The 17,356-nt window shown below is 40.0% G+C and overlaps 1 protein-coding gene across 2 annotated transcripts in view; it reads right to left on the bottom strand.

Moving 5' to 3' along the window:
- Positions 1–17,356, bottom strand: part of ap3b1a (adaptor related protein complex 3 subunit beta 1a) — an 81,805-nt gene that overhangs the window by 26,548 nt on the left and 37,901 nt on the right. For both annotated transcript variants that reach the window (XM_063011085.1, XM_063011084.1), the window contains 5 exons: positions 16,940–17,078; positions 13,866–14,031; positions 10,424–10,571; positions 9,879–9,933; positions 8,627–8,727 (listed from right to left, as the gene is read on the bottom strand). In XM_063011085.1, coding sequence (XP_062867155.1) covers positions 8,627–8,727; positions 9,879–9,933; positions 10,424–10,571; positions 13,866–14,031; positions 16,940–17,078 — 609 coding nt within the window. The remainder of the gene's footprint in view (positions 1–8,626; positions 8,728–9,878; positions 9,934–10,423; positions 10,572–13,865; positions 14,032–16,939; positions 17,079–17,356) is intronic.

The following is a 17,356-nucleotide window of genomic DNA, read 5'->3' as shown; positions in this document are numbered from 1 at the left end:
TAGTCAGTGTACAGCTTGTATAGCAGTGTAGATTTACTGTCTTCTGAAAATAACTCAACACACAGCCATTAATGTCTAAATAGCTGGCAACATAAGTGAGTACACCCCACAGTGAACATGTCCAAATTGTGCCCAAATGTGTCGTTGTCCCTCCCTGGTGTCATGTGTCAAGGTCCCAGGTGTCAATGGGGAGCAGGGCTGTTAAATTTGGTGTTTTGGGTACAATTCTCTCATACTGGCCACTGGATATTCAACATGGCACCTCATGGCAAAGAACTCTCTGAGGATGTGAGAAATAGAATTGTTGCTCTCCACAAAGATGGCCTGGGCTATAAGAAGATTGCTAACACCCTGAAACTGAGCTACAGCATGGTGGCCAAGGTCATACAGCGGTTTTCCAGGACAGGTTCCACTCGGAACAGGCTTCGCCAGGGTCGACCAAAGAAGTTGAGTCCACGTGTTCGGCGTCATATCCAGAGGTTGGCTTTAAAAAATAGACACATGAGTGCTGCCAGCATTGCTGCAGAGGTTGAAGACGTGGGAGGTCAGCCTGTCAGTGCTCAGACCATACGCCGCACACTGCATCAACTCAGTCTGCATGGTCTTCATCCCAGAAGGAAGCTGACGCACAAGAAAGCCCGCAAACAGTTTGCTGAAGACAAGCAGTCCAAGAACATGGATTACTGGAATGCCCTGTGGTGACCAAGATAAACTTGTTTGGCTCAGATGGTGTCCAGCATGTGTGGTGGCGCCCTGGTGAGAAGTACCAAGACAACTGTATCTTGCCTACAGTCAAGCATGGTGGTGGTAGCATCATGGTCTTGGGCTGCATGAGTGTTGCTGGCACTGGGAAGCTGCAGTTCATTGAGGGAAACATGAATTCCAACATGTACTGTGACATTCTGAAACAGAGCATGATCCCCTCCCTTCGAAAACTGGGCCTCATGGCAGTTTTCCAACAGGATAACGACCCCAAACACAACCTCCAAGATGACAACTGCCTTGCTGAGGAAGCTGAAGGTAAAGGTGATGGACTAAACCCAATTGAGCACCTGTGGCGCATCCTCAAGTGGAAGGTGGAGGAGTTCAAGGTGTCTAACATCCACCAGCTCCGTGATGTCATCATGGAGGAGTGGAAGAGGATTCCAGTAGCAACCTGTGCAGCTCTGGTGAATTCCATGCCCAGGAGGGTTAAGGCAGTGCTGGATAATAATGGTGGTCACACAAAATATTGACACTTTGGGCACAATTTGGACATGTTCACTGTGGGGTGTACTCACTTATGTTGCCAGCTATTTAGACATTAATGGCTGTGTGTTGAGTTATTTTCAGAAGACAGTAAATCTACACTGCTATACAAGTTGTACACTGACTACTCTAAGTTATATCCAAGTTTTATTTCTATAGTGTTGTCCCATGAAAAGATATAATAAAATATTTGCAGAAATGTGAGGGGTGTACTCACTTTTGTGATACACTGTATATATATATATATATATATATATATATATATATATATATATACAGTATATATATATATATACATATACATATATATATACACATATACAGTGTATCACAAAAGTGAGTACACCCCTCACATTTCTGCAAATATTTCATTATATCTTTTCATGGGACAACACTATAGACATGAAACTTGGATATAACTTAGAGTAGTCAGTGTACAGCTTGTATAGCAGTGTAGATTTACTGTCTTCTGAAAATAACTCAACACACAGCCATTAATGTCTAAATAGCTGGCAACATAAGTGAGTACACCCCACAGTGAACATGTCCAAATTGTGCCCAAATGTGTCGTTGTCCCTCCCTGGTGTCATGTGTCAAGGTCCCAGGTGTCAATGGGGAGCAGGGCTGTTAAATTTGGTGTTTTGGGTACAATTCTCTCATACTGGCCACTGGATATTCAACATGGCACCTCATGGCAAAGAACTCTCTGAGGATGTGAGAAATAGAATTGTTGCTCTCCACAAAGATGGCCTGGGCTATAAGAAGATTGCTAACACCCTGAAACTGAGCTACAGCATGGTGGCCAAGGTCATACAGCGGTTTTCCAGGACAGGTTCCACTCGGAACAGGTTTCGCCAGGGTCGACCAAAGAAGTTGAGTCCACGTGTTCGGCGTCATATCCAGAGGTTGGCTTTAAAAAATAGACACATGAGTGCTGCCAGCATTGCTGCAGAGGTTGAAGACATGGGAGGTCAGCCTGTCAGTGCTCAGACCATACGCCGCACACTGCATCAACTCGGTCTGCATGGTCGTCATCCCAGAAGGAAGCTGACGCACAAGAAAGCCCGCAAACAGTTTGCTGAAGACAAGCAGTCCAAGAACATGGATTACTGGAATGCCCTGTGGTCTGACGAGACCAAGATAAACTTGTTTGGCTCAGATGGTGTCCAGCATGTGTGGCGGCGCCCTGGTGAGAAGTACCAAGACAACTGTATCTTGCCTACAGTCAAGCATGGTGGTGGTAGCATCATGGTCTTGGGCTGCATGAGTGTTGCTGGCACTGGGGAGCTGCAGTTCATTGAGGGAAACATGAATTCCAACATGTACTGTGACATTCTGAAACAGAGCATGATCCCCTCCCTTCGAAAACTGGGCCTCATGGCAGTTTTCCAACAGGATAACGACCCCAAACACAACCTCCAAGATGACAACTACCTTGCTGAGGAAGCTGAAGGTAAAGGTGATGGACTAAACCCAATTGAGCACCTGTGGCGCATCCTCAAGTGGAAGGTGGAGGAGTTCAAGGTGTCTAACATCCACCAGCTCCGTGATGTCATCATGGAGGAGTGGAAGAGGATTCCAGTAGCAACCTGTGCAGCTCTGGTGAATTCCATGCCCAGGAGGGTTAAGGCAGTGCTAGATAATAATGGTGGTCACACAAAATATTGACACTTTGGGCACATTTGGACATGTTCACTGTGGGGTGTACTCACTTATGTTGCCAGCCATTTAGACATTAATGGCTGTGTGTTGAGTTATTTTCAGAAGACTGTAAATCTACACTGCTATACAAGTTGTACACTGACTACTCTAACTTATATCCAAGTTTTATTTCTATAGTGTTGTCCCATGAAAAGATATAATAAAATATTTGCAGAAATGTGAGGGGTGTACTCACTTTTGTGATACACTGTACATATATATATATATATATATATATATATATATATATATATATATATATATATATATATACATACAGTGTATCACAAAAGTGAGTACACCCCTCACATTTCTGCAGATATTTAAGTATATCTTTTCATGGGACAACACTGACAAAATGACACTTTGACACAATGAAAAGTAGTCTGTGTGCAGCTTATATAACAGTGTAAATTTATTCTTCCCTCAAAATAACTCAATATACAGCCATTAATGTCTAAACCACCGGCAACAAAAGTGAGTACACCCCTTAGTGAAAGTTCCTGAAGTGTCAATATTTTGTGTGGCCATCATTATTTCCCAGAACTGCCTTAACTCTCCTGGGCATGGAGTTTACCAGAGCTTCACAGGTTGCCACTGGAATGCTTTTCCACTCCTCCATGACGACATCACGGAGCTGGCGGATATTCGAGACTTTGCGCTCCTCCACCTTCCGCTTGAGGATGCCCCAAAGATGTTCTATTGGGTTTAGGTCTGGAGACATGCTTGGCCAGTCCATCACCTTTACCCTCAGCCTCTTCAATAAAGCAGTGGTCGTCTTAGAGGTGTGTTTGGGGTCATTATCATGCTGGAACACTGCCCTGCGACCCAGTTTCCGGAGGGAGGGGATCATGCTCTGCTTCAGTATTTCACAGTACATATTGGAGTTCATGTGTCCCTCAATGAAATGTAACTCCCCAACACCTGCTGCACTCATGCAGCCCCAGACCATGGCATTCCCACCACCATGCTTGACTGTAGGCATGACACACTTATCTTTGTACTCCTCACCTGATTGCCGCCACACATGCTTGAGACCATCTGAACCAAACAAATTAATCTTGGTCTCATCAGACCATAGGACATGGTTCCAGTAATCCATGTCCTTTGTTGACATGTCTTCAGCAAACTGTTTGCGGGCTTTCTCGTGTAGAGACTTCAGAAGAGGCTTCCTTCTGGGGTGACAGCCATGCAGACCAATTTGATGTAGTGTGCGGCGTATGGTCTGAGCACTGACAGGCTGACCCCCCACCTTTTCAATCTCTGCAGCAATGCTGACAGCACTCCTGCGCCTATCTTTCAAAGACAGCAGTTGGATGTGACGCTGAGCACGTGCACTCAGCTTCTTTGGACGACCAACGCGAGGTCTGTTCTGAGTGGACCCTGCTCTTTTAAAACGCTGGATGATCTTGGCCACTGTGCTGCAGCTCAGTTTCAGGGTGTTGGCAATCTTCTTGTAGCGCAACAATTCGTCTTTTAGGATCCTCAGAGAGTTCTTTGCCATGAGGTGCCATGTTGGAACTTTCAGTGACCAGTATGAGAGAGTGTGAGAGCTGTACTACTAAATTGAACACACCTGCTCCCTATGCACACCTGAGACCTAGTAACACTAACAAATCACATGACATTTTGGAGGGAAAATGACAAGCAGTGCTCAATTTGGACATTTAGTGGTGTAGTCTCTTAGGGGTGTACTCACTTTTGTTGCCGGTGGTTTAGACATTAATGGCTGTATATTGAGTTATTTTGAGGGAAGAATAAATTTACACTGTTATATAAGCTGCACACAGACTACTTTTCATTGTGTCAAAGTGTCATTTTGTCAGTGTTGTCCCATGAAAAGATATACTTAAATATCTGCAGAAATGTGAGGGGTGTACTCACTTTTGTGATACACTGTATATATATATATATATATATATATATAGTGCCATGTGAAAAGGCTGGACATATACTACCACCACCCAGTGTAAAAATATTAGCAACATTAGTAGAGCACTAACTTAACAAACTATTTAGTCCAGTTGAAAGTACTTTACATACCAAAATGTATGTTCATATTAATTTCAGGATTTTGTCTCTGGATAAGAGCATATTTTCTTTTCCCTTTTTTGTCTGTTTATGTATAATTGTAGACATGTTTTACTAAAATTAAGCATCACGTCAATTTTATTACAAATTTTTTTTAATTCAAAATGAAGAATTTTATTTAATGTTTTAAATTAATTTAGTGGGATTTTAAGCTTAATGTTTTACTACTTCAAGATTGTTTGAATTATAAAGGTTACTACTTACTACTAGGTCTATTTATTACTTTGCACTAATTTAAAGTGGTACTGTAAAACACAAAGACAGTTAAATAAAAAAAAATGTATAACCATTTGCAATACAAATAAAAATGCAATGAAGACAGGCTGTGCATGTATTTGACAGGCATCTGAACTGGTCAGAACTCATTTGTGTTTTTTTTCTCATGCTAGTAGTAATAATAAGCCTTGCACTGGTTATGCTCCAAACAGAGTGGTGTCAGCCATGGCCCTAGGTTTTGGAAGAACAAATTATGACAGACCCTCTGTACTGTGATGAGGTCAAATTGCTGGCAGGTTTTAGCTAGTCGGCTTGAGCTTGTATCTGACAGTTTAATTTCCCATGGCCACAAAGATCCACCCTGAAAATGTTACCTGCCTAACTGCATTTTGACAACTTTTAACAAAGCAATGTGCATAAACGCACGGTTGGGTACGTTTGGTATGGAAGAACTTGACTGGTTCCAAGTGTCAAATGGTGTGGTGTAAAGCACACCACCAGTGGACTGATGGATGGGTCTGATTTTGGTGAAAATGTTACCTGCCTAACTGCATTTTGCCAACAACAGTGCACAAAGCAATGGGCATAAACGCACGGTTGGGTAAGTTTGGTATGGGAGAACTTGACTGGTCGGCACAAACCCCTGACCTTCAAACTCATTAAAGATACATATTACATAAAAGATTACAGGAGCTTTTATAAACTCCAATTCTAAATCCATACGGATTTATATGCAGTTGTTCCATTTATAACAACTTCCACTCTTCTAATAAGGCTTTCTACAAAATTTTGAAGTGTGGCAATTTAGCCCATTTATTTAGAAGAGCATTTGTGGGGTCAGACGAAAGAGGTCAGACCAAAGGTGTTCAGTGTAATTAAGGTCAGGGGTTTGTGCCAACCAGTCAAGTTCTTCCATAGCAAACTTACCCAAATGTGTGTTTTTGCACATTGCTTTCTGCACTGTGGCACAAACTTTAAAGTTGGCAAAATGCAGTTAGGCAGGTAACATTCTTTAGCCATTCACCAAAATCAGACCCGTCCATCAGTCCACTTTACACCACACCATCTGACACTTGGAATTGTTTTTTGTTATCTAAGGCTTGTATGCAGCTGCTTGGCCATGGAACCTATGCCCTGAGACTAGCAGTGCAGTATTTTTTTTGCTCATGTTAATGCCAAAGGAGGTCTGGAATTCAGTGCATAAAAGTAATCAATGCTCTGCTGATTTAATAACTATGTGCTCCAGCACTCTGCAACTTCACTCTGTAACTTTCCGTAATCTGCCATTTTGAGTTGCTGTGGTTCCTAAATGCTTCCACTTTTCAATAATACCAGTTACGGTTGATCAGGGAATATTTAGAAGGGAAAACTTTTCATAAACTGACTGGTTTCAATGGTCATTGGCCTTTTTTAATTGTTAAAGTTTATCAACATAGAAACTTTTAAACCCAATCCAAGTAAAATATTTAACTTAATTTATTACAGCAACTTTCTACTAGTAGCAAATGCTAATGCAAGTATACCATTCCTTTACATTAGGTAGCTTGTTGTTTGGGACTAAAAACTGTTAAATGTTCAATAGTAACACCTGGCATTATTGTTCCACAGACCATAATTTTTTATGCTTTTTGTAGTTTTGTAATAAGTTTTCACCATTTATGAAATACAAAAACACTACATTACTATGTAATATTTAATAACACTGAGAAAAAAGAATTAAGTGGAACAATTAAATAGTTGATCAAATAACAGATTTTTTTTCTGCAAACCTAAAAAACATAAAAATATGACTTGCTAAGTAACTGATTACACAAGGTTTAACTTTGGGCATGAGTAAACCTGAATGTGTGTACTTCAGTGTGATAAGATGTATGTGTGTGTGTGTGTGTGTGTGTGTGTGGTATTTCCACTGTGACGAAGACGATGCAGTATATTTATGCATAGTATTTACTTAAAATTAGTCTAGTAATCATGACCCTTATTTCAGCGCATTATGCTGCCACCAGGCCTTGTGGCTAGTATTTAAATGACCTCTAACAGCCTATAGCAGCACAACTGTTTATTCCTAATGAGCCTGTCAATCCAGCAGCACACTGTGGACAATCCCCCACACTGACATTTAATCTAACCCCCTTACCAAACCCTCCAACCATAGCAAATCAGTCACCCAGTTCTGTTTTACCCTTTAAGAGACCTGAATCTCCATGATAAGATTGTGGAAAAACATAGATCTAGGAAAAAATATTTAAAAAAAAATCTAAGGTGTAAATAATAAAAAAAAAGAAAAAAAAAGAAAAAGAAAACTTTGAAAGCTTGGCACAAACTTGACCCCCACTAACAGAATGTGGCAAAAAAGGTCCTTAATCAGGGAGATAAACAACAATTCACTCTAAAAAACCTTTAGAATTCCTATGGAGAGATAGTATAACCTGTCGGACAGGCAACCAGCTCTGCACCACTCCATATATCAGGCCTTCACAGTAGAGTGGCAAGTCAGAGGCCACTTGTACTTTTGCAACACAGCGAGAAGGATTCTGCCTAAACCCAGGTGAGCAGAGCGTGATTAAGTGTAAATTGATGGGGGACAGTGGTAGCCTAGTGGGTAGAGCTTTGGGCTATCAACCGGAAGATTGGGGGTTCAAATCCAGGCTCTGCTATGCAGCCACTGTTGGGTCCTTGAGCAAGACCCTTAACCCTGTCTGCTCCAGGGGCGCCATAAGGTGGCTGACCCTGCGCTCTGACCCCAGCTTCCAAACAAGCTGGGATATGCGAAGAAAGAATTTCATTGTACTGTACACCTGTGTATGTATATGTGACAAATAAAGTATATCTTCTTCTTCTTTGGACACCTATGCAGACCTGCAGTACTATTCCTGGACATGGAACCTGCTTGTCTTAGATGGCTGGGCTACTGATTTGTCCACTTCTGGTAATAAATGTAATGTTTTTTTGCATTACGAATGTATGACAAGTATGTGACAAATAAACTTTTAACTTATGTGATGGGAACTACATCATTTACATACCTAAACCTAGAGGCAATTAAGAGCAGAGATTTTAAACAAAATGCATGTGCACATGGGAAGATCAAGTCAAAGGTTTGACACATACTGATGAAAGTCAAGGAGTAAGCCCTAAAGCAGCACTCAAACTACATGCTGCAAAACAATGCCACCAATAAATGTGACACTCCAAAACAGTTAATCACAGACAAAACAGTCCAACACAAATTACAATGCTACATGATCAATTGCTATATGAAACCACTGAAATAGGAACTGACCGTTACAAATAAAAGCTAAACTAGGTCACATATTTAACTAAATGTTGAATATGCACACACACATGCAACAAACATACAAGCACATACCTGAATTGTAGACGTAGAGGAGAGGGAGAGGCCTTGAAGGTCAGAAAGAAGACTAGGAGAGAGGATAGAACTCTTGGGCCCTGTTCCTACAGCTGGAGAAACTAAATAAAACAATAGTGATGGGATACAATTAGAGTGAAAAGTTAAAAGTCACAGTGTTTTAAAACATCTCACAATATCATTTAAACTTTTAATTACTCCATTATAAATAATTAAAATATATAAAACATACCACCTATACAGTCAAGCAGAAAAGTCTTCACACCCCTTTCACCTTCTCCACGTTTTATTACATTACAGACTCATTCTATAATAGATCAAGTTCTTTTTTTTGTCACAAAATTCTAAATAATGTAAAATATATGTACGTAAGTGTGCACACCCTTTGATATGACACCCAAAAGTGAGCTGAGATGCATTTTGTTTTCACTGATACTGCTTGAGATGTTTCTACAACTTAATTGGAGTTCACCTGTGGTAAATTCAATTGATTGGACATGATTTGGGATTGCCAACACCTGCCTATATAAGGTCCGACAGTTGACAGTGCATATCAGAGCAAACTCCAAGCCATGGGGTCAAAGGAATTATCTGCAGACCTCAGAAACAGGATTGTGTCAAGGCATAGATCTGGAGAAGGGTACAGAAAAATTGCTGCATCTTTACAGATACCAAAGAGCACAGTGGCCACCATCATTCATGAATGGAAGAAGTTTGGAACCGCCAAAAATCTTCCTAGACCTGGCTGCCCGGCCAAATTGAGCGATCGGGGAAGACAGGTCTTGGCTCCAGAGCGCTCTGGACCTCAGACTGGGACGAAGTTTTATCTTCCAACATGACAATGACCCGAAACACACAGCTAAGAGAACAAAGGAGTGGCTTCAGAGAAAGTCTGTGAATGTCTTTGAGTGGCCCAGCCAGAGCCCAGACCTGAATCCAATCGAATATCTGTGAAAGGAGCTGAAAATGGCTGTGTACCAAGCTGTAAATAAATGATTTTTGCATTATAAATAAAAATTTAATATTTTCTAAACCCTGTTTTCACTTCGTAATTACTGGCAATTGTGTGTAGATGTTTGAGGGAAAAAAAGAACTCAATCTATTATAGAATGAGTCTGTAACATAATAAAATGTGGAGAAAGTGAAAGGGGTGTGCAGACTTTCCGGCTTGACTGATTAACCACATTTAGCATTGCTGCAGTACTGAATATAAATCATTAATTTAGTACCACAAGTACGTCTAACAACTTACAGTCATCCAGATCCAAAAGAGAAATCTCCTTTTCTTTCTTTGTTTTTTCTTCCAACTGTAAAAAAGCAAAAAAAAAAGTTTGAAGTGTAAAACGTAACTACAAAGAAACTTGTAGCACTTTATTTGTATCACTTTTAAATTATTTTATTGCTTTCATGTACAAACAAAACCTTTATTGACTCAAAACAGTAGAGACACTAAAATGTAATAAAAAGAAGGACATTAACTAAAATATTTAAATGACATTGTTAAAAAAGACAGCAATGAATACTTACAAAATACTCTTAGAAAAAATAAAATTAAACATATAGTGACAGAACAGTTTCTGTATTGGAAATATAGAAAAATATGTGAAAAGTAGAATTTCTTTAAAAAATATTTAAGAATATATTCTACTGTATATATTCTTGAAAAATAGGTAGGTGGTTGCCTACCGTTAAGTGACCATTAAAAAATAATAAAAACCATTAAAATATGGTAATGCCCGTCGTTATGAATAACAAACATGCAAACATTTACACACCCAGCACAGTTATGTCTCTTACCTTTTTGACATGTGTGGGTTTGCTTTTCTTCTTAAGTTCCGTCTGGGAGTCTGAATCCGAACCTGAGGAGGATTCTGATGAACTTTCCTCTGGGGTACTCGATTCACTTCCTGATACGGCTTTTTTCTTTCCACCCTCATCCATGTCACTGCAATACACATATTGATTTACTTGTATGTACTTTACTCACTTTCTTAACCGCTTATCCAATTAGGGTCGCGGGGGGGTGGGGGGGGATGTGGAGCACATCCCAGCTTTTCAATGGGCGCAAGGCACTCAGTAACACCCTGGACAGGGCGCCAGTCCATCCCAGGGCAGACACACACACATGCACACACTCATGCACACACTCATGCACACACTCATGCACACACTCTTGCACACACTCTTGCACACACTCTTGCACACACTCTTGCACACACTCTTGCACACACTCTTGCACACACTCTTGCACACACTCATGCACACACTCATGCACACACTCATGCACACACTCATGCACACACTCATGCACACACTCATACACACACTCATACACACACTCATTCACCTATAGGGCAATTCAATCTCCAATTAACCTGACTACATGTTTTTGGACTGTGGGAGGAAACCGGAGCACCCGAAGGTATCGAACCCAGGACCTTCTTGCTGTGAGGCGACAGCGCTACCCACCAAGCCACCGTGCCGCCTGTATGTACTGTACTTTAATATACAGTGTATCACAAAAGTGAGTACACCCCTCACATTTCTGCAAATATTTTATTATATCTTTTCATGGGACAACACTATAGAAATAAAACTTGGATATAACTTAGAGTAGTCAGTGTACAACTTGTATAGCAGTGTAGATTTACTGTCTTCTGAAAATAACTCAACACACAGCCATTAATGTCTAAATAGCTGGCAACATAAGTGAGTACACCCCACAGTGAACATGTCCAAATTGTGCCCAAAGTGTCAATATTTTGTGTGACCACCATTATTATCCAGCACTGCCTTAACCTTCCTGGGCATGGAATTCAACAGGGCTGCACAGGTTGCTACTGGAATCCTCTTCCACTCCTCCATGATGACATCACAGAGCTGGTGGATGTTAGACACCTTGAACTCCTCCACCTTCCACTTGAGGATGCGCCACAGGTGCTCAATTGGGTTTAGTCCATCACCTTTACCTTCAGCTTCCTCAGCAAGGCAGTTGTCATCTTGGAGGTTGTGTTTGGGGTCGTTATCCTGTTGGAAAACTGCCATGAGGCCCAGTTTTCGAAGGGAGGGGATCATGCTCTGTTTCAGAATGTCACAGTACATGTTGGAATTCATGTTTCCCTCAATGAACTGCAGCTCCCCAGTGCCAGCAACACTCATGCAGCCCAAGACCATGATGCTACCACCACCATGCTTGACTGTAGGCAAGATACAGTTGTCTTGGTACTTCTCACCAGGGCGCCGCCACACATGCTGGACACCATCTGAGCCAAACAAGTTTATCTTGGTCTCGTCAGACCACAGGGCATTCCAGTAATCCATGTTCTTGGACTGCTTGTCTTCAGCAAACTGTTTGCGGGCTTTCTTGTGCGTCAGCTTCCTTCTGGGATGACGACCATGCAGACTGAGTTGATGCAGTGTGCGGCGTATGGTCTGAGCACTGACAGGCTGACCTCCCATGTCTTCAACCTCTGCAGCAATGCTGGCAGCACTCATGTGTCTATTTTTTAAAGCCAACCTCTGGATATGACGCCGAACACATGGACTCAACTTCTTTGGTCGACCCTGGCGAAGCCTGTTCCGAGTGGAACCTGTCCTGGAAAACCGCTGTATGACCTTGGCCACCATGCTGTAGCTCAGTTTCAGGGTGTTAGCAATCTTCTTATAGCCCAGGCTATCTTTGTGGAGAGCAACAATTCTATTTCTCCCATCCTCAGAGAGTTCTTTGCCATGAGGTGCCATGTTGAATATCCAGTGGCCAGTATGAGAGAATTGTACCCAAAACACCAAATTTAACAGCCCTGCTCCCCATTTACACCTGGGACCTTGACACATGACACCAGGGAGGGACAACGACACATTTGGGCACAATTTGGACATGTTCACTGTGGGGTGTACTCACTTATGTTGCCAGCTATTTAGACATTAATGCCTGTGTGTTGAGTTATTTTCAGAAGACAGTAAATCTACACTGCTATACAAGTTGTACACTGACTACTCTAAGTTATATCCAAGTTTCATGTCTATAGTGTTGTCCCATGAAAAGATATAATCTAATATTTGCAAAAATGTGAGGGGTGTACTCACTTTTGTGATACACTGTATGTTTAATACAAAATATAGGATGGAATTGGGTCACAAGCTATAATTTAATGGTTGTGATCATGGAGGATGTGATTTGGAGCTTGCTCCAAAGTCAGCAATGTAAAGGTAGTACAAGTTTTTCATTTATGGAGCTTGCTTTGTTCACTGGGCAGTTTGAGTGAAGTCATTTTGCTAGTTTAACACAACACAGCCGAAGGTACACATCTGTTCAGACTGGTACGTTATGCTCCATCAACCATATTCCAAAACCATTTTTTTTTTTCTAAAACTTTTATTCTTGGTACTACACACTATATGACATTGCACTATACACTATGCAGGTTCTAGTGCAAAGGACATCTTAATGTCTTTTCGGTCATCTTTCCAGTCATCGCAATCTCTGACAACCAGATGGTGAATAGTGGTATGCTTTACATCCCCCCCAGCTAATGCTTGATGCCAACCATTTCCTGGTCAAACAAACTGGCACCCTTGTAAACAAATATACATGTAAACAGTAAACGTGTTACAGTTGAATCTGATTGGCGCATCTTTTAGTTAGTTGGAACATAAGCTAATGCATTTCAGAATACATGTTTCCTTACTTAACAATTACTGAGAACCATGTACTGACCAATACTACAATTGTCTTTAGGTCCCGTCCCCCTCACTTTTTAGATTGGACATTGTCTCCTGTATTTATTGTACTGTTTTTATATGCACTGTGTATATTGTGTTATTTGCACTTTGTGTTGCCTTCATGTCCTGGGTATGTAGCTTGGTATATAAGTGGTCCATGGTATATAGCTTAAAAGGACTGTAAATCTTTTTGAACTTACATATGATTGTACGATTTGCAATGAAAAATGACATATTACATTTAAAAAAATTTACGTTTGGTTTCAGACTTTTTACTGTTTCTGAGTATTTAGTATGGCCATGTTTATAACAGTGCAGCAAATTAATTCAGTTTTTTTTATCAGTGAATTAATAACACATGCTTTAATTATAAGAAAAAGATTTAAGGACATTTTGCACAAATTGGTATGACTAATTTCACAGTTGTGCTTCCTTGCCTTTTAGTAATGCCAAATACCAAGAAAGTCTGAAATGTCTGTATTGAAATATTCTAATATGCTGTAAAAGTGACCGTTACCTATCTCTGCTGGGTTTCTTTCCTTGCTGAAGTTTCTTTTCGGTCAGACTTCTTTTCTTCTTCCTGTCAGTGTCTGAGTCACTGCTATATTGGGACTGGATAGAGCTATTGTCAGACTGCCTGCTACTTTCACTCTTTTCCTCACTCTCATCTGAGCTCTCTGATTCTAGAAAAAACAAGTACAGATTAAACTTAAAAACAGGAAAAACTTAATATAAACTTCATATGCAAACCAGGAGTGTAAGACTTTACAATATAAATGTTTAGTCATCTTTGCACATTTCAACAAGGAAACCCAACTTCAAGAAACATCGACATTTTGTAAAATGCAAAAAAAAAAAAAAAAAAAAAAAAAAAAAAAAAAAAAAAAAAAAAAAAAAAAAAAAAAGTATTTGTAAATTGATAATTGTCTTAAACATTTATTTAACAGACAAACGTATTTAGAAATGACTTTTAATGCTTTGGCTGACCAACTTTATTGTATTTTGTAAACATAAACTACTTTTAAATTTAATGCCTGTAATATTCAAAAAATTTATGAGTAAGACAAGGTAAAAGTTTATATATTTAAGTAACACCATTTTGAAACATTCCACAAAAAGCAGGTGAATTGGTAACAGAACCTGTCATGCTACTTGGATAAATATAGCCACATGTATTTTGGGGCTTGGGAATACTTCAGAAAACAGTCATCACACAGTTTGTCACTGCATTAAGAAACTTGCAAAGAAAAAACCATACATCAATTTTATGCAGAAATGCCACCAAATTTTCTGGGGCTGACCTCATCTCAGATGGACGACAAGACAGTGGAAATGTATGCGATAGTCAGATAAATCAGGAAAAAAAAGACAAAAAGAACCATCCAGATAGTCGCCACAGAAAGGTGCAAAATAAACCACTTCAATTCATAAATCAAACAGCTCATGATCTATAGCCAAATGGTCTATTTTTCCCACTCGTGTGTGTGTGTGAACTTAAGCACAAGGCTGGATCAAACTGATTACAAATATTAACTGGGCCGTAATCATTTTAAAAGCCATCAGATTGCACTCACATACTAAAAGAATAACATTATTATGCAATAAACCCATTTCCAGAAAAGCAGGAACAATTTGTAAAATGCAGTAAAAACAAGAATCTGTAATTTGTCTTTATTTAACTGATTAAAATAGAAAGAAAAGATTTCCAATGATTTCACTTATCAAATTCAGTATATTTTGTAAATTGAAACAAAATCGAATTTGATGCCTGCAGCACACACAAAAAGTTGGGACAGAGGTGTGTTTACCAATGTTTCATCACCTTTGTGGTTTAAGAAGTACAGCCAATCCTGCTTTTTTGCTGTGTTTATGGTCCTGCAGGCTCATGCTTTTGTCATCCTTCAGTGGTCAAGTGTATGTTAAAAGCTTTTTCTGCTTGTTTGCATTCATTACTGGCCTGTTTGTATTTAATGTTGTCCCAGGGGTTGCATTTTTTACCCTGCTTGGAAGAAATTTTTGGGATAATCTTTTTCAGAGTAGCAGTAAACCATTCCTTTGGTTTTGTGGTGTTCTCTGGTACCGCCATGCTCAGTCTCCATCGTTGGAAAGTTTGTACTATCTATGTTTTTAGGGAATTGTGCACTTGTGTCCCATGTTGATCATGATTAATCTGATGCAGTGTGTGGTCCCCCCCAGTTTCTGCACTTTAGTGTTTTTTTGCAGGGCATGTTGTGGACTTCCCCCTGCAATGACAGCAGGTGGGGATGCTCTTAAGTGCAGTCAAACCTTGACGATCCTATTATGAGCTTTGCTGGTGGGAGCAGTTTTGGTAAAGTAGATTAAGTATGTGTTTGTTTGAATGAATTCTGTGTTGGTTACATCTTGAGATGCCAGTTCCTTTGTGATTTTTTTGCCTCCGCCATATCCTCTAGCTGCCTGTATTGAATGATGCCTTTACTGCTACTACGGGTTCAGTGGGGGTGAGCTTTTGCACCTACACCAGAGAAGGTTTTAATGTTAATTTGATTGTCTGCTTGTAACTTCTTGCCTGACTTTAGTTTCCTGGCATCTTAAACTGTTCCAGCGATGTTCATTACATCTTTTTGAATTGCAAAAGATGATAGTTTCAATAGAGGCAGTTCAGGCTTTGTAGATTCCAGTAACACAAATACAATGAATTTGTCGTTTAAACAGAAAGGGTTGGTTTCAAGTAGCGGTTCTAGGTTGTCCACCTGTTAGTTTTTTTTTTTTTTGGGATTAGATTCAGTACTTTTAAACATTAAACAAATAGTGACTCAAGCCCCACTAGCCAGGTTGCCACTGTTGGGTCCTTGAGCAAGGCCCTTAACCCTCAATTGCTCAGACTGTATACTGTTAACTGTACTGTAGGCTGCTTTGGATTAAAAAAAAAAGCGTCTGCTAAATGCCAAAAATGTACATGTAAAGGTAGATGTTATTGGTGCTCGACTGACCCTGAGTCTTCTAGGATTCTCAATAGAAAAACCTGTCCTCACAAGCAGATTGACTAAAGTGGATCTCACGTCTATGTGAAGTTGGGACCAAACTGCTGTGTTGGGGCCATGGCAGCCACAGCTATCACTCCTCTTAAACACCAGGAACTCTTTCTCCACAGACAAGGGTCACACCTCATGGCAAACAAGGCGCCTTATTCGCTTGCCTTTTATAAGCAGCATGAACCTAGGGCTAGGAACCTATTCTATCATGGTCCCCACAGAAAGTTCCTCCTTTTATATCCAATCATGATTCCATCACCTGTTATCAATTCAGCTGCGTATTGTAGAACTCTGTAACTTCAGTATTCAATATTCTTTTAACCTTTCGTTCTTATTTTGCTTCTGTCCTAACATTTTTGAAATGTGTTGCAGGTATTACATTTTAGATGTGTTTATATTTACAGAATACAATGAAGTTGATCAGTGTACACATTGAACAACTTTTCTTTCTACTTTTGTTAGTTAGTTAAAGATTTAAGGGTATTAACAAATTACAGATTCTTGTTCTTTCTGTGTTGTACAAAACATCCAAAATTCTGGAAATTCGGGTTTGTATATTTTTATAGACTTATTGAACCTTCACTGCTGCTACCGCTGCTGTCCTTGCTGCTGCTTTCTGAGTTTTCTTCATCAGCAGCTTCTTCCCCATCAGAATAGAATTTGTCATCTGATTCAGCAGATTTGGTTTTGCTGGGGGCTGGAGCCCATTCTTTGACCTTCAAAACACAAACACTTGAATTAGTTCTTTATTTGATTATGTACTACTGTAACATATAGTATCTGGAACCAGGATATTAGCAGCAGATCCTTTTAAGTCCTAAGTTGCAAGGTTGGGGCTCCATGGATTAAATTTATTTGTCTAGTACATCCCACAGATGCTCAATCGGATTGAGACCTGGGGAATCTAAAGGCCAATTCAACACATTGAACCCTTTGTTATGTTCCTCAAGAGAAAAAAAAAATCAGGTAATATCTTTAACAAAACAACTTGTGC

The sequence above is a fragment of the Trichomycterus rosablanca genome, chromosome 16, assembly GCF_030014385.1.
Source record: "Trichomycterus rosablanca isolate fTriRos1 chromosome 16, fTriRos1.hap1, whole genome shotgun sequence".
NCBI classification, from domain to species: Eukaryota; Metazoa; Chordata; class Actinopteri; order Siluriformes; family Trichomycteridae; genus Trichomycterus; species Trichomycterus rosablanca.
Note: the sequence above shows the minus strand (reverse complement) of the source record. Positions and strands in the feature narration are given on the sequence as shown.